General features: G+C 35.7%; 1 protein-coding gene across 2 annotated transcripts in view; it reads left to right on the forward strand.

Annotated features, from left to right (window-relative positions):
- CWF19L2 (CWF19 like cell cycle control factor 2) overlaps positions 1-23,568 on the forward strand; it is a 101,301-nt gene that overhangs the window by 57,456 nt on the left and 20,277 nt on the right. For both annotated transcript variants that reach the window (XM_037137657.2, XM_037137658.2), the window contains exons 11-12: positions 4,771-4,887; positions 6,506-6,643. In XM_037137657.2, the coding sequence (XP_036993552.2) occupies positions 4,771-4,887; positions 6,506-6,643 (255 nt within the window). The remainder of the gene's footprint in view (positions 1-4,770; positions 4,888-6,505; positions 6,644-23,568) is intronic.

Genomic DNA, 23,568 nt, shown 5'->3' on the forward strand with positions numbered 1-23,568 from the left:
AGATCATATGGTATTTGTCTTTCACCACCTGGCTTATTTCACTTAGCATAATGCTGTCCAGTTCCATCCATGCTGTTGTGAAGGATAAGAATTCCTTCTTTATTTCTGCTGCATAGTATTCCATCGTGTAAATGTACCACAGTTTTTTTTGTCCACTCATTTACTGGCGAGCATTTAGGTTCCTTCCAGCACTTGACTATTGCAAATTGCACTGCTATGAATATTGAGGTGCATGGGTTCTTTTGAATTGGTGTTTCAGGATTCTTAGGGTACACTCTCAGCAGTGGAATTGCCAGGTCAAAAGACAGCTCCATTTTTAGTTTTCTGAGGAAATTCCATACTGTTTTTCATAGTGGTTGCACCAATCTGCAATCCCACCAATAGTGAACTAGGGTTCCCTTTTCTCCATAACCTCACCAGCACTTGTTGTTTGTCGATGGCCATTCTGACTGGTATGAGGTGATATCTCACTGTGTTTTTAATTTGCGGCTCTCTAATGGCTAGTGATGCTGAGCATCCTTTCATATGTGTCTGGGCCTTCTCTGTGTCCTCCTTGGAGAAGTTCTTTGCCCATTTTTTAATTGGGTTTGTTTTCCTGGAGTGGAGTCATGTGAATTCTGTATACATTTTGGAGATCAAACCCTTGTCTGAGGTATCATTGGCAAATATATTTTCCCATATGGTTTGTTCCGTTTTCATTTTGCTTATGTTTTCTTTAGCTGTGTAGAAGCTTTTAATTTTGATAAGATCCCATTTCTTTATTCTTTCCTTTATGCCCCTTGCTCTAAGGGACAGAATGGTGAAAATATTACTGCATGGAATAATTGAGATTTTCCTGCCTATGTTCTCTTCTAGAAATTTTATGGTGTTGCAACTTATGGATGGTTAAGTCTTTTATCCATCTTGAGTTTATACACAAATACTTTTTTTAATTTTAAATTTTAAATTTTTTATCTTTTATTAAATCTTATTGGGATGACATTGGTTAATAGGATTATATAGGTTTCAAGTGCACATTTTTAAGACACGTGATCTCTACAGTGCACTGTGTGCCCACCACCAAAGTCAAATGGTCTTCCATCAACACATATTTGGCCAGCCCCCTTTACCTTTTACTATTCCTCAGTCCCCTTCCATTTGGTGACCACCGTTCTGTTGCCTATGTCTAAGAGTTTCAGTTTTATATCCTATATGTGAGAAAGATCATATGGTTCTTATTTTTTCTGACTGATTTCTTTCTCATTTAGCATAATGTGCTCAGGGTTTAACCATGTTGTTGCAAATGGCAGTATTTTATCTTTTTCTTATGCCTGACTAGTATTCTATTGTATATAAGGTTGTGTGGAAAAAGTCCAGCTATTGTTAATATGACAAGAATGGTTAGTGTGGCATCATTGTAACCTGGCATCCAGGGAGAGTGGACTGAAATGAGCATGTGTGAACAATGACGACTGCACTGTACTAGTCAGTGGGGATGGTAGATGCTGTTGAGTGAGCCTGTGTACCGTGTGACCGTCATATTCAAAATGTCTTGAGTAACTAGAGCAATGATGAATCTGCATTAAATTTTACATTAAGCTTGAATGTTGCTGCATGGAAACTATTTGGATGATTCAGAAGGCTGCAGGTATGGGCATCTGGTGATTGGCAGCTTCATCCTGACAACATACTTGCTCATGAATTACGTCTTGTGCAGAGTTTTTTTTGTGAAACATCAAATCACCCAGGTGATGCAGTCCCACTACAGCCCAGATTTGGTGTCCTGTGACTTCTGGGTTTTCCCCAAAATTAAAATCACTTTAGACACGGAAGAGATTTCAGACCATCAGTGGGATTCAGGAAAATACGACAGTGCAGCTGATGGTGATTGGGAGAACTGTGTGAGGTCCCAATGTGTCCACTTTGAAGGGGACTGAGATGTCATTGTCCCATGTACAATGTTTCTTGTATCTTATATCTTCTTCCAATAAATGTCTCTATTTTTCATATTACATAGCTGGATACCTTTTGGACAGACCACATATATTTACTCCATCTTCTTTATCCATTCTTCTGTCAAAGGGTACTTTGGTTTTCTCCCTGTCTTGATGACCATGGTAATGCTGCAGTGAACATAGGTGTGCATATGTCTTTGTGAATAAATGCCTTTGAGTTTTTCAAGTAGATACCCAGAAGAGGGATTGCTGAATCACGTGCTAACTTGATTCTTAACTTTTCGAGGAATTGCCATGCTGTGTTCTGTAGTGGCTATATCAGTTTACATTCCTACCAGCAGTGAATGAGGGTTCCTTTTTCTTCATAGTCTCTCCAGTACTTTTTATGGCCTATCTTATTGATCATAGGCTAGCCAACAGGTGTGAGGTGGCATCTCATTGTAGTTTTGATTTGCATTTCCTAGTAGCTGGTGAAGTTGAACATCTTTTCATATATCTGTTAGTTGTTTGTCTGTCTTGGGAGAAGGGTCTGTTCAGGTCCTCTATTCATTTTTTAATTGGATTGTTTGTTTATTGGTGAATTGTATGAATGTTTTGTATATTTTGCATATTAATCCCTTTTTAGAGCCGTTTGCATATATCTCCTATTTGGTTGGTTGCCTTTTTGTTTTATTGTTGGATTCTATGCTGTGCAGAAGTTTTTAATTTGGTCTAGACCCACTCATTTGATTTTGCCTTTACTTCCTTTGCCTTTGGGTTCAAAATTATAAAATGTTCTCTATGGCCAAAGTGTGTAAATTTAGTACCTATGTTTTCTTCTATGTAATTTCTTATTTCAGATCTTTTGTTTAGTTCTTTGATCCATTTTGAATTAATTTTTGTATATGAGGACAAACTGTAATCTAGTTTCATTATTTTGCATGTGGCTTTTCTATTTTCCCAGCACTATTGGAGAGGCTTTCTTTTTTTCCATTGTGTGTTTTTGGCTCCTTTGTCAAAAAATATTTGCCACATATATGTGGTTTCATTTCTGGGCTCTCAGTTCTCTTCCACTGGTCTATGTATCTGGTTTTTCTGTCAGTACCATGCTGATTTGATTATCATGGCTCAGTAGTATAATTGGAAGTCAGGTAGTGTGATACCTCCAGCTTTGTTCTCTTTTCTCAGGATTGCTTTGGCTATTCAGGGTGTTTTGTGGTTCCTTACAAATCTCATAATTACTTTGTTCTATTTCTTTAAAAATGACATTGGAATTTTGATGGGTATTGCATTAAATTCAAAATATTGCTTTGGGTAATATGGCCGTTTTAACCATATAAGTCCTTCACATCCTTCGTTAAGTTTATTTCTAGATATTTTATTCTTTTGCTTGCAATTGCAAAAGTTTCATTGAGTTTAGTGAATTTGGCTTTCTTTATACTGATAATTCATGTAGAGAATAATTATTTCAATTGGTTACAAGCTTCTTATAGGCAGCAACTATATATTTTTTTAGTTACTACATAGGGGAGGCATTTAAAAATACTGAATAAATGAATGAGTCAGAGAGGTAAGGCAGAACCAGGAAAGTGAAGTGCTTAAAATTGGGGAAAAAAACTTTTAGGCAGATAATATGGGGTGTGGCAGAAGTAATAACACCCAATTGAGTGTGATTGGTAGGGTAATAATATGGGTATAATAATTTATAGTTTTAATTCGAACATATCACCTAAAAGGTCATATGGTGTGCTTGCATGTGATATTGTTATGTTACAGAATTACATGCTTATGATTTTGTAATAAAATTTTTTTGTAATAAGAAAGGGGCATTATTTGTGCTGGACCCCGTATAATAACCAATCAAATGCTTTCCAATCAAGTTAGATGATAATTGGTATTTATTAGAGTTGGTAATTTGAAAGTCCTTAAGAGATTAGCATTAGCAGTAATATAAATTTAGAAATTTTGCCCATCTCTGTTGGGCAAAACACTATAAGTAAGAGAGCGAGCAGAAAGATGCCCTCTAAAACATGATACTTCATTAATTAATGTTTATTAATTAATTAAAGAAGAAAAATAGTGATATTTTTAGCATCCACTTAATATTGTGTATGAATGTAAGATCAAGAAGAAAATTGAAATAGGAAGAATTTGCTTTCTCATGTTTCAACTTGATTTTTAACACTTTACTAATAGTCTTTATTTAGTTCCTTATTAAAACCTTCCCAATAACATTCTCTTCATCATAGAATAAGGACCAGGCATGTGTGTAGTTGGTTAAAAATCTGCAGGAAAAGGTTACAGATGGGAAGTGTGTGAAATACAGTTTCTTCTGAAGACCCAGGAAAGTGGAAAGCATTGCAGAACTGAGAATGAAGAAAATAGAAGTTGTGTGGAGTGGCTAACTTCACAGTTGTGTAGAGTGGCTGATTTAAAAAGCTTGTTTTGTCATTTAGTTGCTCTATTTCTTATAATTGAGTTTTAGGATTTTTTTTAAGTTGAAGAAACATTTATAAAAATGACATCTACTGCATAAGTGATAGACCTTCTCATACAGTGTCTCTTTAAATATTGGTTCTTTATCATCTTAGTTGATCACCTTATTTGAAGTTTGATTCTATGATTCTTTTAAAAAAACAATAAAGTAAACTTTTGATATTTTCCCCTACTTTTTCTCTAAAAAGATTATGATCATAATTACATTATGGTGGGTATTAAAAGTCTAGGAAACTTAAGATAATACATAATATGTGAAAGCTAAATCATTTTTATGCTTATATGTTCTTGTCGTTATTAAATATAAGCCTTCAGCACTCTTCACAGTAGTTTTGAAAGTTATCTCTAAATATTTCCATAGGGTGAAGACCAGCGAGAAGTGATTCTCATGAGCACAGATCAGTTGGGAAGAGTCTGGCCTGTGAACACACCAGCAAAAGCTCTGGAATCTAAAGGAGGAAGAAGGAAGAGACAGATGGTATGTGTAGCACACATCTGTGTTTCTTCAGAATTCCTTTTTTTCTTCTTGGGGCTTTCATTTCATCAGACTACTTCAGATTATTTTCTGAAAAGTCACTGCATAATGCAAATATTAGAAGGCAGTAAATTACGTTATTACTTTTATTCCTAGTTCGATCCCTTTGCCTTTTAGAAAATGGAATGTAATTCACTACAGCTTTCAAAAAACTGTGAACGTTGACTTTTGAAGGCAACTTTAATTTTAATGCACATTTCTTTAACATTATTTCTAGCTTCGTCTTATGTACTTTCCATAGGTTTAGTGGAAAACTTCGATCTCTAGGCCTCATATCTGTGTTAGCTACTTTGAGACCTGATGGTGCACAATGTCTTAATTATGTAGTTGCTGTGATCTTTATAAACCTCATTTTCTTTTCCATCTTTCAGCTCTAGCAGTTCGTTTTTGTCAGTACTTTTAGGCTCCTGAGATCGCAAAAACAATGTATTCAGTTTTCCCAAATTAGGGTTTAAAAAAAAAATTTGTAAGGTCATACATGTGGTGGTTTAGTCCACAAAAGTTTATAATTCATTCAGTTTTTCTGTCAAATATTTATTATTTGCCTGTTCAGTATCTATGCTGCTAGAGATAATAATGACCTCATTCAGCAAATAGGCCTGGAAGAGAGAGCTCTTCTTCTAACGACATGGGACAGATTCGGGGTTTGGAGGAGGGGTTTGGCAGGAAAAAGGAAAGATTTGAACTATACAAAATGATAGAACTGACTAGGGGCCCATAGTTGCACTGCCAGATGGCATCGAGGGCTCTTTTAGAATTGCTTGCTACCAAACAGTCTGGACATAGGAGTGAAGAGGGTAGACACACTTTCTCGAGGTTGAGGTTTGCTTTTTGTGTGCAGTGAAAGGATAATGGGGCCAGAAACTAAGGACCTGGAGCCAGAGAATGACTGAAGTCATGGAATATGAGATTCAAGCTAGTGAAGGCAGGAATAGTTGGGGAGAAATATTGGGAATGTGGTTCCAAAGATTTAAAAGAAATTAAAGAGTGGGTTTTATTTGTATAGGAAAATGTGCAAATAGTACTGGGGGGATTTGATTTGGGAGGGAATAAATAGCACTTTTATTTTTCACAAGTAGGTATGAGACCATCTTATAGGAAAACATAGGATTGATTTAGTGAAGAATCAAAATATCTTCTTTGTTTCTGATAGAAATGTTCAATTTGGGTTTGGTAATACTTCTCTGTTTTCAATGTACTTAATTAATTTCTGGATAACTGCAGACTTCCCTCCATAGTGGTAGGGAATTTTTCCTACAAGGAGGAGGCGAGCAGAGGGGACAGAAGGTATACAGTTATTCTCCCTTTTCCCCCAAACTCAGAAATCCCAAAACATCATGCCTTGTTCCCTGGGCAAGAAGAAAGGAAAGAGGCAGAAAAGTAGGGAGTGTTACTGTAATGGAAATTCTTCCACATGGAATCAAGTAGAATAGGTATTCATAGGAAGGTAGGATTGTGATACATAGTGGGATTTGTACATTTAATATCAGATTCCTAGGTAATTCATTGAAATGCTTCAGAAACTTATGTTTTCACTAAATTAGTGTTCATTTTGTCATAGGCTTCAACCCATGAGGAAAAAGAAAGGGTCAGATACTTCCATGATGATGATAAACTAAGCCTAAATGATTTAGTCAAGAATGAGAAGATGGGAACTGCAGAAAATCAAAACAAACTTTTTATGAGAATGGCATCTAAGGTAAGATATATTCTTAGATACCTTTGGATTTTGAGAAGCTGGTTACTGGTGACTCAATGTAGTATTGATCTACTTTTCAGACAGAGCTGGTTCTTTCTAATCCTGATTAATTTTAGTAAATTAAAACCTGGGTAAGACATATTAGGAACATGCATTTTGGAATTGATTTGATTGGGAAATATATGTTTAGGATTTAGTTTGCTTTTAAACATAAACTCTGGTTTCATTTTTTAATGTGTTGCATGAAAATGTTAATTATATATTTGATCTATCATTTAAAGGTAAATTTTAGGTCAGAGTTTAATGTTGACAGTATGGTGATGTTAGGTTACCAGTCTGTTTTGTCATAATATTCCTCTAGTTCTTCATAATTATGCCATGAGAGTATATTTGGTGTAATATATTATAGGTTATAGAGAAGACATCTTGGAATAGTATTGTCTATTTATATGAAAATTGTATTTTTACATGAGAATGTATATTAATACATAAGTATGGGTAGTAGTATGAATTTTTTTAAACAGCATTTTTTGTTGCAGTCTGTTCCATTGCAGTCCTTTCCAAGCACTACCATTAAAGATTTTTATAAAAGAGAATTATTTAACTTAGCTTTATAACAAAGTTTTATTGGGATACAACTGTGCACATTTGGTTACATATTGTGTATAGCCAGGTGGAACAGTCATGACAGACTAATAGCCTGCAAAGCTGGTATTATTTACTATCTGGTCCTTTACAGAAAAAAATTTGCCCATCCCTGCTTCATGATACCAGTGGTTACTTTGTGATGATAGAAACTTAAACTAGGTATCTGAAGGACAGGAGGTATACTTTGTACTTTACTTTTTCAGACTTCTTAAAAAACTATGTGAACATATTACCTGGTGAAAAAAGTTAACTTAAAACTGGAATAAAGGTAACCAAGGTACCTGAGTTCAGGTGTGCCTGTGGGGTAAAACAGTCTTGGGTTTCAATGTAAATGGTCATTCTTCCCATCACCTAAAAGTGTGTCCGATCTTAAGGTTAGCACATTAGAAACATTTTACTTTTCTTTATTTTGGGGGAAATACTTTTCTTTATTTTGGGTCTGGAAATTCAGTGCAGAAATAACGACATTTTTGTAAATGTTTTATCAGAAATGGGACAGATCACTTAATGTTGAAGTCTGAATTAAATATAGTTTTAGTAATCTTATCATAGTCCATTTAGCTTTATACACAAGATAAAAACTTGTTAAAATTGTAGTAGTCATTTACGGATTCAACAGTGGTTTATTGAACACCTGATTTGTGCTGTACGTAGAGAAGTGGTCAGGTCGGAGTTGCTCCCCTCAAAGGATGACAGAAAACGAACAAACACATGATATAACATATCATATAACATAAATAATGTATCACAAATAATTTTTTTTTTTAGAGAATAAAGCAAAATGAAGATAGGGTGGTATCTTCAGCAGAGTGTTGATTAAAGGCTTTTGAGGGGTGGTATTTCAACAGACTCTGAACAAAGTGAGGGAGAGGTCCATGTGACTAGCCAGGGGAAGAATATTCATGTCGGAGAAACAGGGAATGCAGTGTATCTGAAGCAGAGATAAGCTTGAAGAGCATTAGAAGATAGCACGATGACACAGGCAGCTGGTAGTAGGGGGAAAGGGAGGTGGAAGATGAGGTGGGAGACATACCAGGGGGCAGATCATGGAACGTCGAACAGGCTATTGGCATAAGGACTTTCATTTTTGTTTAAATGATGGGAAGCCTTTTGAAGGTATTTTACCAGGACTGTGGCATGATCTGGTTTATGTTTTATAGTTGTCCCACAGATATCGTATATTCTGGTTTTTTTTTTCCCCAGTCTTTTTTTTCTCTCTGCTTTTCAGTTATGGAAGTTTATTTGCCCCATCCTCATACTCAGGGATTCTTTCCTCAGCTGTGTCCAGTTTACTGCTAAACCTATCAAAGGCATACTTCATTTCTTTTACAGTATTTTTTAATCTCTAACTTTTTGTTCTTTCTGAAAATTTCCCATCTCTCTGCTTACATTATGCATCTGCTCTTGGCGAGCCTGTGCCCCTGGCGTGTATTCTTCTCCAGTATTTCTCACTGTTTTCGGAGCTTAGTTGGGATAGGATGGCTAGAGGAGGCTGGGGTTCTGCAGGTAGGTTAGGCTCTGATAAAACCCTAGTTGGCTAAGCTTCAGTAGAATAGTTTTTACTGAGGGCAGACCTTGCTGAGCAGAATGTTCTGGTATATTTTTAAATGGTTCCTTTTCTCTGGGAAGCAGGGGTGGATTTTTTTCCTAATTATTACTGAGGACCTGGTAGAGCTCCTCGAGCTAAACTTTACAAAAGCATGGGGTGGAGGGCCCCGTGACTGGCTTCTCTGGGGATTTTTTAATTCTCAGGCTTATCCACACCAGTCTTTCAGCAGTTGGATGGTTACTCTGGCATTGCTTCCTGCAGAACCACTGGTTTCTGCACGGATGAACTGAGACTCTTTGTACCCACCTTGCTGTCTCTCCAGCTTTGGGGGCAGCCACTTTCCTGATGGGACTTAAATTATTAATGATGAAAGTCTGAAGACTGAGCCCTGGAGCATTATGTGTAAGAGGATAAAAAGGACTTAACAAATGAGATTGAGAAAGGAGGGAAGGAGAAAGAAAACTGAGGGTGTGGTATTTCAGAAGCCAGAGGAGATAGCAAGGAGGTGTTGGATAACTGTCAGCTGCTTGAGAGGTAAAATGCATCTATATTGGCAAAGAAGAAATAACATTTTCTCTGCTAATGTTACAATCTTGTATGTAGAAAACCCTAAAGACTTTACGAAAAAGGTGTTAAAACCAGTAAACGATTGAATAAAATTTCAGGACACAAACTCAACATACAAAAGTCAGTTGCGTTTGTAGATACTAGCAATGAACATTCTGGAAAAGAAATAAAACAACCCCATTTACAATAACATGAAAAACAATAAAATACTTAGGAATAAATTTAACAAGGAGGCGAATGATCTGTACACTAAAAACTGTAAGACATTGATAAAAGAACCTGAAGACAAAGAGAAATAGATACTCCATATGCATGGATTGGAAGAGTTAATACTGGTAAAATCTCCAGACTACCCAAAGCCTTCTGTAGATTGAATACAGTAACAAAATTCCATTGGTACTTTTTACAGACATAGTAAAAACAATTCTAAAATTTGTATGAAACCGCAAAAGACCCTGAATAGCCAAAGAAATCTTGAGAAAGAAGAGCTGGAGGCATCACACTTTCTGATTTTAAACTAAAATACAAAGTTATAGTAATCAAAACAGTGTGACACTGGCATAAAAGCAGACACATAAAACAGTGGAACAGAATTGAGAGACTAGAGATAAATATCTATGACCCATATATGATAACTAATATTTGACAATGGAGCCAAGAATACTGAACAGGGAAAGGTAATCTCAGCAGATGGTTTTGGGGAAATGATGTCCACATGTAAAAGAATGAAATTGGACATCTTTCTTACACTTAATACAAAAATTAACTTGAGCCCTGGCTGGTGTGGCTCAGTGTACTGAGTGCGGGCCTGCGAACCAAAGGGTCGCTGCTTAGATTCCCAGTCAGGGCACATGCCTGGGTTGTGGGCCAGGTCTCCAGTAGGAGGCATGTGAGAGGCAACCACACTTTGATGTTTCCCTCTCTTTCTCCTTCCCTTCCCCTCTCTCTAAAAATAAATAAATAAAATCCTTTTAAAAATTAACTTGAAATGGATTAAGGACTTAAATGAAAAATTAACTTGAAATGGATTAAGGACTGAAACCGTAAAACTCCTAGAAGAAAACAGGGAAAAAGCTCCTTGATGTCTGTTTGACAACGAATTTTTCTATATGACACCAAAAGTGCAAGGAACAAAAACAAAAATCAACAAGTTTGACTACATCAAACAGAAAAGTGCACAGTAAAAGAAACTCAGCAAAATAAAGGAAATCTACTGAATGGGAGAAAATATTTGCAAACTATCTCTCTAGTGAAAGATTAATGTCCAAAATACATAAAGGCCTCATCCAACTCAATAGCAAAAAAGCAAATAATCCATTTTAAAATAGGTAGAGGTATTGAATAAACAAATTTTTGTAAAGATGACTTACAGAATGTCTATTAAATACATGAAAAGATGTTCAATATCACTAATCATCAGAGAAATACAAATCAAAACCAGAATGAGGTATCATCTCACACCTGTTCAAATGCTGTTATCAAAAAGAGAAGAGATAAACACTGATGAGAATTTGGAGAAAGAGGAACTCTGTGCACTGTTGGTGTGAATTTAAATTGGTACAACTGCTGAGGAAAACAGTACGGAGACTCCTCAAAAAAATAAAAATAGAACATGATCTACCAGATGATCTACCAATTCCACTTCTGGGTATATATATACAGAGAAGATAACATCTTCAGCTCCTTATTAATTATAGCATTTTTCACAGTAGTCCAGGCATGCAAATAACCTGTGTCCACCAAAGAAATCCACCTAAGTATCCATCCAGAAAAATGGATAAAGAAAATGTATATATGTATGTATATAGATACATATATATGTTTATGTACATATGGACCTTGAAGGCATGAAGGTAAGTGAAATGAGTCAGACAGCAAAGACAAATAGTATGTGATTTCATGCATATTTAGAATCTAAAAACACCACACTCATAGAAGCAGAGTAGAGTGGTGGTTGCTAGGGCTGAGAGGGAGGGAAGAGAGGAGATGCTGGTTAAAAGGTAGAACCTTTTAGTTGTAAGTTGAATATGGTAGGGGGACCTAAAGTACAGCATCGTCGCTATGGTTGATAGTACTTGAAAGTTGCTCTGAGAGTAGAATTTTAATAGTCTTAAAGCAACAGCAATTATAAAATGGTAATTACATAATATAATGGATATGTTAATGAATCTTTCTGTAATAAACTTTTACAGTATGTACATGTCAGATCATCACATTGTACATCTTAAACTTACACAGTATTATATGTCAGTTATATCTCAATACAGCTAGAAAATTTTTTTATCAATGCTATTTGATCCTTAAAAGTTTCATTCCAGTCTGTGTTAGCTACAACAGAAATTTTTGACTTAGAAAATTATGTCCTAATTCTATAAAATGGCATTTTGGATCAAATACTCACATGAAATCACCCTTATTAAATGAATTTATAAGAATTCTCCCTAGTATAGATAATAGGCACTCATTAAATATTTTTTCCATTCAGTTTTTACACTATTCATAAGTAAATACTTCTTTTTAAATGGTTTAAATATTGCCTAATAATTGGCAGAAATTGGCCAGAACTGATAGCAATAAGTAAACTTACAAACTGGATAAGTTTTTGAGTGTGTAACTGATATGCATAAAATTCAGATAAAAAAAAAAGCATAAATTGACCAATTTATGTATTGTTGAATTTGTACTAGTGCTATTAAGATTTTGAAAAGCACGTGGTTTTATTCTGAGCAAATTGTTTCCTACGTATTATTTAATGGAGTCGTTAATTCTGTTGAAGCAGCCGAGGCAGTGAAGTCCCATCCTGCCGTGCCCCCCTGCAGTCAGTTGTTTTAACTTTATCACGTCTTCTCTTTTTTGGCTAAAGATTGGTTTGTATGTGATAACAAAAGGAAGAGGGTTGGCTTGAATCATGTTAGGTAATTTCTTATAGAAAAGGATAAACTTTATGTTTAAATACAAAAGGGAACACCTGTCCCTCCCCTCTGTGTGGTAGAACTAATGGAATTACAGATTACCATAGAAGAATGTTGATTTGGCATTGTGATTTTTGTTCACCATCGCTAATAATTAACCATAGCATAGTAGCAATTTTTTGTATATTTAATAGTTGGATTCAGCTATGCTAAAAATTTGAAGTAATTCTGAAAGTTTATACAAACAAGTTATTTGGAATATTGACCATTTCTGTTAATACTGTGCTTAATCCCTTCACTCTTACAAATTTACAAACTAATGTGCTGTTATTAAATGTTTAGAGATAGTAATATCATTGGTGTGTAACTTAGATATGTTAAGCAGTTTCTCGAAGACACATTATGCTTCTTTTATTTGTTAAAAGCTATTGGTCTAGGGCAGAGGTCGGCACGCTTTTCCCTAAATGGTTAGACAGTAAGTATTTTCAGCCTTCTGTTGCAACTGCTAGCTCTGCTCTTGTGGCATAAAAGCAGCTGTAGGCAGTGTATACATGAGTCATGTGGCGATATTCCAATAAAACTTTATTTACAAAAAAGCAGGTGGCTGTCCTGATTTGGTCTATGCACCATGGTCTGTCCATCTTTGGCATAGAATATCTAAATGTTCATATTTTTTATGGCAGGTGTGTTTGGATTTGGGTGATTCCTTTACTTAGTAGTTACTGCGAAAATTGATCTTAAGAGACCTTGGGAGGTAACCCAAGTCAGGAATAGGTGATATAGATCAAGTTCCTGTTTATTTGTTTATTCAGTCAACAAATGTTAATTGATTGCCTTGAGTGTGTGAGATACTGTGCCAGGGGGGGGATTCACGGCACCTTAGGGAGACACGGTCCTTGCCTTTAGGGAGATTGTGGGCTAGTGAGGAAAAAGAAACATTCAACAAATAATTACGAGACATGAATCCAGTAACTATGGTTGTGAAAACAACTGTCAAAGATGAGTGCAGAGTCTTCTGAGAGCAACACCAGGGTATCCGGACCTAAACTGGGAAGAAGGAAATACTTCTGGTTTGACAGAAAATTTGATACTACTTATGGTTCATATTTAGTTCTGTCCTTTTGTATTATACATATTTATTTCACTTTTACTGTCCATTCTTTTTTTATAATTCTGAAATTCAGATTATTTTCAGTTTGCAGTCATTTTTTACCATTAAATTTTTAATAGCATCTCTTATTACCAGGTTAACAAAGCTGACGCATGTCAAATATAAAGTGGATTATATTTTTATGTTTGGATAGGATGATTATGGTTGGTGGTTTTTTAATCCTTTCTATATTTTTTCTGAATATGTACAACATAATTAATGAAAAGAAATAATAAAAATATATTCTGACAAAAAAAGAGTATGTGCATCTGTTATCATATGGTATATATGTAACTTACAGTGTGGATGACTCTATTATGATTTCTTAGAAGAAAATAGGTATAGAGTAACTTTTTGAAAGTATCTTCCTTCAAAGTCATAAAACTAAAAAATATTTAATTCTAGAAAGGAACTTTACTAATCTTGCTTAACTTCCCACATTTTACTAATGATGAAAAGAGAAGCGGCTTATGCAAAGCTAAGTAACTTTTCCAAGTTCGCATAGCTAATGACTTGCAAAAGCCAGCACGAGAAGACCCCCAGTCCAGCATTTTTTCATTAAACTGTACTGCCTTTCCAATGACTCAGGTTAATTCATAGTTGTTGATTGTTGCCCAAATTTAATTGTCTTTGTGCAGTTTCCATGTGTCATTTGTGGGTATTTGGGAATAAGTGGTATGTGCTTTGCTCTTTCTTAAAATACATTCTATTGACTCCAACATCCTTTAAATATAAACTCTTCCATTTAAAATCTAAGACGTCAGTGTTTCCTTGGCAACGTAAACTTAGGCACATCTTCATGAGCTCTATATGCATCTTTCCTCTTTTAATTTTGTTAGCACTGTGGGCAGTAGTTTTTTACTTTTTGTACTGGTGGTGTGGTAAAAACAGACTGCAGGGGAGGGAAAGAGGCAGGTGTAAGAAAAGGATAGGAGAGAAAGACTCAAAGTAATTAAGGTTTTAACTTAAATTGTGAGAAAACAAGATTTTATTTTCTAGTTAAAGATGCTTATGTTTCTGTTTTTATTTTCATTTGAGTTTTACTTTTCTGAATTTGTGGCACTCAGTGCTTGATATATTTTCTGGTGGTAGTAGTCTTTAAAAATGCCAAGTATGTATTTCCATAATATATACTAGGACCTAAATCCTTTATGTTTTATTTTTTCATGAAAAATAATACAATCATTAACAAATGATAGTACAAGAATAAACTCACAACTGTAAACCTCACTTTGCTCACCTTGTATATTTTCCTGTGATCATAACCCTTTTGGAACAGAGTTTCTCAGTGGTGGCATTATTGATATTTTGGGCTGGCCGACTCTGTTATGGGGAGACTGTTTACTATAGAATGTTTAGCAGCATCCCTGCCCTCTACTCAGTAGATGCCAGTAGCATCCACACGGACCCCATATTATGACAGCTGTGTCTTCAGATATTGCCACATGTCCCCTGCTAAGAAAGTCACCCCCAGTTGAGAATACTACTCTAGGAGAGAATAGTAACTGCTGTTTTTTTGAGGGCTTGCTATGTATCAGGCTGTTTCTATACATTGATGCTCATAATTGTCTGACGGTCTTGTTATCATTAACCCCATGTAATAAACAGAAATTGATGCTCAGAGATACTCAATATGCCGCCTGTGGTCCCATATCCCTTTTTTGAACCTGGTTCATTTTCAAAGCTTTACCTGTATCAGTAGATGATACTACTGTCTACCCTGGATAGAAAGTTAGGATTTATCAGTGACACCTCTCTCCCCCTTATTTGCCACATCGAATCTGTCACCAAGCTTGTCCTTCCTCTACTCCTAATCACTCTGCTTCTCTTCATTCCCATTGCTGCACCAGGTGTATGAAAATAGCCCTGTAACTGATTTGCTGGCATTTCTCACCTTTTCCTGGGTCCTTTTAAACTCTGCTTTACAGAAGGCAGAGTAATTTCTCCCCCCAAAATGTGTATCTGATACTTTGGCCTCTATGTTAAGATATTTCAAATGGCTTAACATTTGGCTGCTATTAGGTTAAAGACCTGATTTTTAAACAGGGCTTAAACAAGACCTTGAATGATCTGCTCTTTGCCTGTCTAGCCTCCTCTTTAATCTTGTTTGCTTTGCTTTGCTTTCCTGGTTCCAGCCCTGCTGATTTTCACTCGGCCCCTGAAATGCGCTCTCCCCTCTGCCGCCACAGGCTCTTTGCTTGTGCTGTCTGTGCTGTCCTTTCCCACCTCCCGTCTAGTTGGCTCTTCCTGTTCATGCACACTCTTTCAGGGAAGCTTCTTTCACCTGCGTGGGTTCCCTCTGTTAGGATTTCAGATTGCCATTGTAGCTTGAATTTGCCTTTTTTACTGAGCAACTCTTTAGTTAATGTCTATCTTTCCCACTACTATATAAATTCTATATTTTGGAGATTATATTTGTTTTGCTCACCATTGTATCCTAGCTATCCATTAGAGTCCTTAGCATGTAAGAGCATTCAGTAAGTGTTTGTTGTCCAGAATTACATACTTGAGACTTGAAATTGAGTGCAAAAATGCGTTTTTCACTACTATATTTCATAGAAAATTCAGATATTTTGTTTTTCTCAATAATGCCTCTTGTTTTGATTTACAAACAATATTATTTTTAAAAAGAAGCACAATCTCTCATCTCTGATCATTGTTGGCCATCTTATTATCAACCTTTTCTACATTTCTAAAAATTTCAAAGTGATCATACAACTGAACTGCAGAGAAATAAATAGTTTAAGTTTTCTCAGATAGAAGAGGTGTGGTCATAGGGACAGTCAGATAATGGGACCACTTTCCTGGAATGTGTGGGTAATTTGTAGTGCACAGAATCAAGAATTGAACGTATGTTTTTAAATTTCAAAATAGTGATATGTTTGAAAGCTCACATACTTAACAGAGCATGATGATAATATGTTAACTACTAAGTTAACATAATGCACGAATAAAACTAATAAAAGTTTAATAGCACCCTTTTAAAAAATAAACATTTGTATGTAACCCGTGCATTTATTTGAACATCTAATACATGGAATTACATATCGGCCAATAGTACTGTTGTGGAGACTATTCTTGAGTTCTGTGCCTAATACCTATTATACTTGCTGGATTAATATACATGACTCAATAAAGCCATAGATGGAAACACTGGAAAAGTAAACTTAAAATTATACAATACCAGTTTTTAAAAATGAGAACAAACCTTTTGGAATAGTTCTCTTAAAGGTGTTGTATTATTTATACAACAAAACATGAATGAGAAGTATTATTTATAATGTTCTCAGGGTTTTTTAAAAATAATTTTATTTAGTTATTTTTCTTTATTTATTTTTATTTTATTTAGTTATTTTTCAAGTACAGTTTTTTGTCTATTTCTCCCATCCCAGCCCCCCCACCCCCACCCCGTGCTCCCCACTTCTCTCCCATTTCCACCGCCCTCAGGTCCTTTAGACACAGAAATATCCTAATGAAAAACATTTCCAGTTGTTTGTAAAAGTGAATGTTAAAGCTTATTTTTATTTCTGTAGATAATAAGAGATTGTGAAATTAAAAACTGCCCTGATTTTGCTTTTTGATAGGTCAGATCTCTTATACTACTTACGACATCAGAAATTTCAGCTTTAATGTTCTGTATTTAAGATGAGGTTTTCTTTTTTTAATATATTTTTATTGATTATGCTAGTACAGTTGTCCCATTTTCCCCATTCACTCCCCTCCACCCTGCATACCCCTCCTGTCCATATTCCCCACCTTTAGTTCATGTCTATGTGTCATACTTACAAGTTCTTTAGCTTCTACATTTCCCATACTGTTCATACCCTCCCCCTGTCTATTTTCTACCTACCATCTATGCTACTTATTCTCTGTACCTTTTCCTCCTCTCTCCTCCTCCCACCCCCCTGTTGCTAACCCTCCATGTGATCTCCATTTCTGTGGTTCTGTTCCTGTTCTAGTTGTTTGCTTAGTTTGTTTTTGTTTTTGTTTTAGGTGTAGTTGTTAATAATTGTGCGTTTGCTGTCATTTTACTGTACATATTTTTTATCTTCTTTTTCTTAGATAATTCCCTTTAACATTTCATATAATAAGGGTTTGGTGATGATGAACTCCTTTAAATTGTCCTAATCTCAGAAGCACTTTATCTGCCCTTCCATTCTAAATGAAAGCTTTGCTGGATAGAGCAATCTTGGTTGTAGGTCTTTGGATTTCCTGACTTGGAATACTTCTTTCCAGTCCCTTCTTGCCTGTAAAGTCTCTTTTGAGAAATCAGCTGACAGTCTGATGGGAACTCCTTTGTAGGTGACTGTTCCCTTGTCTCTTGCTGCTTCTAGAATTGTCTCCTTCACTTTAATCTTGGGTAATGTAATTATGATGTGCCTTGGTGTGTTCCTCCTTGGGTCTAACTTCTTTGGGACTCTCTGAGCTTCCTGGATTTCCTGGAAGTCTATTTCCTTTGCCAGATTGGGGAAGTTCTCCTCTATTATTTGTTCAAATAAGTTTTCCACTTGTTGTTCTTTTTCTTCTCCTTCTGGTACACCTGTAATTCAGGTATTGGAATGTTTAAAGATGTCCTGGAGGTTCCTAAGCCTCTCCTCATTTTTTGAATTCTTATTTCTTCATTCTGTTCTGGTTGAATGTTTATTTCTTCCTTCTGGTCTACTCCATTGATTTGAGTCCCAGTTTTCTTCCCATCACTTTCAGTTCCCTGTGCATTTTCCTTCATTTCACTTAGGGTAGCCTTCATTTTTTTCATCTAATTTGCAACCAAATTTAACCAGTTCTGTGAGCATCCTGGTCACCAGTGCCTTGAACTGTGCATCTGATAGATTGGCTATCTCTTTGTTGCTTAGTTGTATTTTTTCTGGAGCTTTGATCTCTTCTTCCATTTGGGTCATATTTTTGGGGGGGTCTTATTGTGCCTGTTAGGTAGTGAGAGGCGGAGCCTTAGGTGTTTACCATGGAGGGGCCACCCAGGTCACTGGGTTGCTTTTTTTTTTTTGCCATGACCCCTCTTTGCCTGGCTCCGCCCTTCCTACTGGTGTGGATGAATGTGGCTATTTTAACTCCTTGGTTGTCGGACTTCCTTACAGTTCAATTTTCGGTCAATTCTGGTTGTTACTTTGTTTCTATATTTTTGTTGTCCTTATTTTGGTTGTGCAGGGAGGCACAGTGTGTCTACCTATGCCTCCATCTTGGCCAGAAGTCCTCTAAGATGAGGTTTTCTTAATTCTGTAATACAACATCAGTGATTCCTTCTCTTTTCTTGGGTGTGATCATTTGTTTGTGTGTGATTGTTTTTTTTTCCATGAAGAAAATAATCACTTAAGAAAGAATGACTCATTCTTGTGTCATAAATACTTACATTTCTAATAAGTTAGTTTTACTTCTCATGTGTTTTATGAGGAACAAATAAGTAAGAAATCAACTTCAGAATTTAATCATCTGGAAGTAAATGATTTGTTAATGTTACCTCATCAGATTTTAATATGATTTATTGGAATTCCATGTTTTTTAAATAGACTTTGGTAGTACCTAAAATTATGTGTGGTCCATTTGGTATACCACTTAGCTGCTGACTTTTTAGCATTGCCGAGGTACATGATTGAACAGGAGAGCAATTTTTAGAGAGTTTTTCAGCTGAGAGTTGCTATAGTAGGATGTATTTCATTTGAGATTTGTATCTTAGCTACAACTTAAATGTAATGTTTATTTAATTGTCAGCAGACAGTGCATCAAAAGATTGTCTTTCTTGCATGCTTACTTGTATTCATAACTGGAACATGGGTATATTTTTAGTCATTTCATAAAGCTGATAGTTGAAAATTAATATTCATCAATAAAGTAGTTTATAATGATGCTGCTTTTTTATGAACTATGACGGTTTGAATTATGTGTAAAAAAGTTTGGGAATATGGTGCTTCACATATTAAGAATGTGTAAGGTGAAGACCAAAATCACAACTCAAGTTATGTTGTCTTAATACATCATTTGCTCTTATTTATCTTTGTCAGTGGCTGTAGTTCCACTTTGAAAAATAATTCCTTGTTAGTCTTTGGGTTTTAAATAATCTTTAAAAATGTATGGAATCATTTTTTAATTTTATTCCTCTAACAAATTATAGTGAATATTTCAGTATCATAATGCTACAATATATAAATGGTCATTGGTAGTAGGAGAAACAGGATTCAGAAAGTTGCTACTAGATAAAATGTAATTATAGACCAGAGAATAAGACAGGGATGTGAAATTTTTCCCATGATATGTCATAGTTTTAAAATATAGCATTTCATGACCTGACTGGGTGGCCCAGTTGGTTGAAGTGTTGTCCTGAACACCAAAGGGCTGTGGGTTTGATCCCCAGTCAGGCATGTACCTGGGCTACAGGTTCCATCCCTGGTCAGGACATGTTCGTCCCAGTCAGTGTTCCTCCCTCACATGTCTCTCTCTCAAATCAGTAAATATATCCTCAGGTGAGTGTTAAAATGCAGCATTTTGGTTTCTTCTCTTGATGCTAATCAAATGTTAATAGATTGTAGGCTAGCTTTTTAAATTTTTTGCTCTAAATATAACAACTATTTATTGATTATTTAGAGAAGGTACCTTAGGAGCCCTACTTTTTATTATTGTTTTTGCCATGTATAATGTGCACTTTTTGCCCAAATTTTTGAGGGGAAAATAAGAGTGCGCATTATACATGTGTAGTACCAGAAATAACTTGTATCTGTTCTTGTGTTTTGTAATTATTTGGTATATAAAATTTCTGTTCCATGATATATTAAAAATAAATGCTAAAATTCCTTTATAATGCAAAAAACAAGCTATCTAAATATAAATTAATAAAAATTGAATAAAAAAATTAAAATGAAAGATTTTTTTCCTGAAAGTTTGAGTTGAAAACGTGGCTGTGCATTCTACATGGCAAAATATGGTATATACAATGCTAACGTACTGGTTATACAGATTTTGACGAAATGTAGAATCAAAGCAGCAAATTAAAAGTGGGAAAACAGACTACCACAGGAAATGCTTGCAGTAATGGAAACTGCCAGCTGACTCAGTATTGAGAGCAAAGAATAAGATGGGGAAATGGAGGGAAATAACCAACAGACCACACACATCTCAGTTGATAGAGCTCTCGTAGAAGCAACCAGCCTTCCAGAGGGCAGTTCTGGAGTTACGACACATTATAGTAATTGTCCCAGACACTATCCTGTACTGCCAGGGAAAGATTTATGTTTCCACATACTGTGCTTTAAAAGGCAGGAAGGTTTATAACATTGGGAACATTTCCTTTCAAAATAAAATAAATGTTTTTATACTTCAATGGTAATCCATTAGCTATTTGGAAATTTGGCTATTCAGAAAGACTTACTACTCTACCAGTTCACAATAATAGTTGTCTTATAAACATCAGTCATAATTTGACATCTCCCACGTTTTTACCAATTATGAGTCACTATTGAATAAAATCCTGACTTCTCTTCCCTTGAAAAAATATATTTAAGAGGTTTAGCTCTTGACTGTGATATGTATTCCAAAGGAATGTTTAACTGAATATTATTTAACATGCTCAAATACTTAAATTCTGATTTGGAAGAGTTCCTCGCCAGGGAAAGAAAGGGCAGTAATGAAGGAAAAAAGGGAGAAGTTAGGAGTAGTATATCGGAGCAGGCTGTGCAGTATCAAATCCTATCCAGAGTATATACAGAGGAGTTAGGGTTCAGCACATGGATGGCAGCATTAGCTTGATAGGAGCACATGTGCCCCTCCATTATAGCGGGAGGGAGGGAGTCCAAGCCCTGCGTTTGGATGGTTTGCAGGTTTAGTGTGGTAGGAGGATGAGGAAAATCTTTTCTCATTTAATTCTTGAGGCCATCTACTGAGAGTGAGAGGGGAGTTGGAGAAGTGCCCAAGGTTGATGGTGGTCTTCGGCAGTAGGCACTGTGGAAAACAGCAGGTGTTTCTGTGTTGAAGAGCCAGTTCAGCTATGGGTTTCTAGTGGAACTTTTAGCAAGATTTAGTGACTTTTCTATAATAACATACATAGGACCAGAGAAGGAAGATGATTGACTGCATTCAGAATAGACTAAAATAGTATGGGATTTGGTCATTAGGAACAGTAGACTGAAACAGAGGAGGGGTTTTGCTTTATTTTCAACCATCATATTATACAGTTGACATTTGAAACATCTGAATTTTAATAGTGTTATATATTGTTTGTGAACAGTGGCTAATGATATTAAAAATAATTATTCCTAGAATATTCTTGAAAAAATGTTGTACAAGCAGAGCCCTTGAACAAAAGGAGCTTGTTACTGCTATTTGTAGAAGGTTAAATCTGCATCAGTCACCTTTCTGTTACAGAAACAGAACTACAAGAGATACACAGACATGGGTTTCTTACAGGGATTTGACCTTAAGAAGTTGTGGGAGCTGGTTAAGCAGTCTCTTGAAGGCTGTGTTTGTATCTGATGTGGGATCTCGAAGTCCCGAGGGCAGGCACTTTGGAGGGAAAAGTGAATGTAAAAAGGAGAAGAACAAGTTGGAATCCACGAGCATGAGCTGGAACTACCAAGGACAGACAGAAACACATGTCAGTTCTTCCTGCCTCTGACCTTGGTGGTGTGGATATTCTGTAGCCCAGGCCAGGAGCTAAATGCACACAGCTGGCCTGAAAGTTGGAGAAGCTGAAGTAGGATGAGGATGGAAGGAAAGGGAGAGCAGTGCAGGTGCAGCTGCTACCTTATAGCAAGAGATGAACTGCAGCAAAGTGACAGTGTATGCGGTGTTGCTGCTTCGTTTCTATTCTCTAAGCCTCCTATAAGAATCTCTTTTGTTGCCTGCCCTCATCCTAACACAGATAAGGCAATTCTGGTAAATGTATGACAGATGAGTCAGATTGACAATGACCATGACCCATGCCTTGTTACCTTGGTACATCTCCTTAAACTATATTTAATTTTCAAATAAAAGAATGAAGTCATGCTTCTAACACGTTATAACTATTCGATGAACTACCAAAAGCTTTCCAACCCTTTTCCCAGAATAGAATACAAAGGTGCTATTAACATATTTTGTGTTAGATGGTAAGGGGATAAGAGGAGAAGAAAAAGAATGGTTAATATTTACATGTACATTTACATATACATGTTCATGTAAAATATTGAAAGGCTATTATAAGTATTATAGTATTAATTTCTGAAACTGGTTATGTGGTTTTAGCAGAATGATGGGCAACATGGTGAATTCATTGGGCTGGGTCATTACCTGGTGGTCAGTTGATCTCTTTTCCTCTCACATTTTTTTTTCACTCCCCCCCTCCTACACTTAATGCATTCTCCACAGTCTATTAACAATTTGTCCATCAAAAATGTGTTTTTAAAAAATGTTGAGTATTGTTGCCAAATATAGGAAGATGGTGTAGGAGGAGGGAATTTTAGTTTTTGTTCTTGGATAGCCAAGTATCATATTTTATTTCAGTTGTGTTGAAGTGTCATTCAGATGTAATTGGCAAGACTGTACCCTATTTAATTCAAACACTATGAATAAGTCAGAAAGTTTGGCAGTATCCATGAACACAGATATAAAGAATAGGAATGCTGTCTTCTGTGTGCAGAAGATTTTATTTATATTGAATAATCTCTGATGAGTTATGAACTGATTTTTAATAACAATGTTTTAATAGTTTATGAAGGCTCAGTTATATATAAAAGTGCATATTCTTTTCCTACTAATATATTTTTAGAGAAGATAAATACTTACTATTACAATTGGGTATGTTTATTTTGGATGAAATTTAAGTTTGCTTTGAATTCTCCATTCTGCTTGAAAGACTTCTATTCAAAGTATACTCTTTTTTTTTTTAAAGATGAATTTCTTCAGTATGAGAGGCCCAGCATATATAATACTAGGCGCCCTTCAGTTTTACAATTAGATTCACCTGTGTTGGATTCCTCACTCTGCCTCTTAGTAGCTGTGGTTTTGATTGTTATGTCGTCTCTCTTAGCCTCAGCTTTTTAATCTATCACGGGAGAATGACAGTTCCTCTGTTGAATGACAGTTCCTATGATATTTTTAAAAATGTAGTAATTTTTAA

Source organism: Artibeus jamaicensis, unplaced genomic scaffold (genome assembly GCF_021234435.1).
Source record: "Artibeus jamaicensis isolate MK-2021 breed Jamaican fruit bat unplaced genomic scaffold, CSHL_Jam_final contig_585, whole genome shotgun sequence".
NCBI classification, from domain to species: domain Eukaryota; kingdom Metazoa; phylum Chordata; class Mammalia; order Chiroptera; family Phyllostomidae; genus Artibeus; species Artibeus jamaicensis.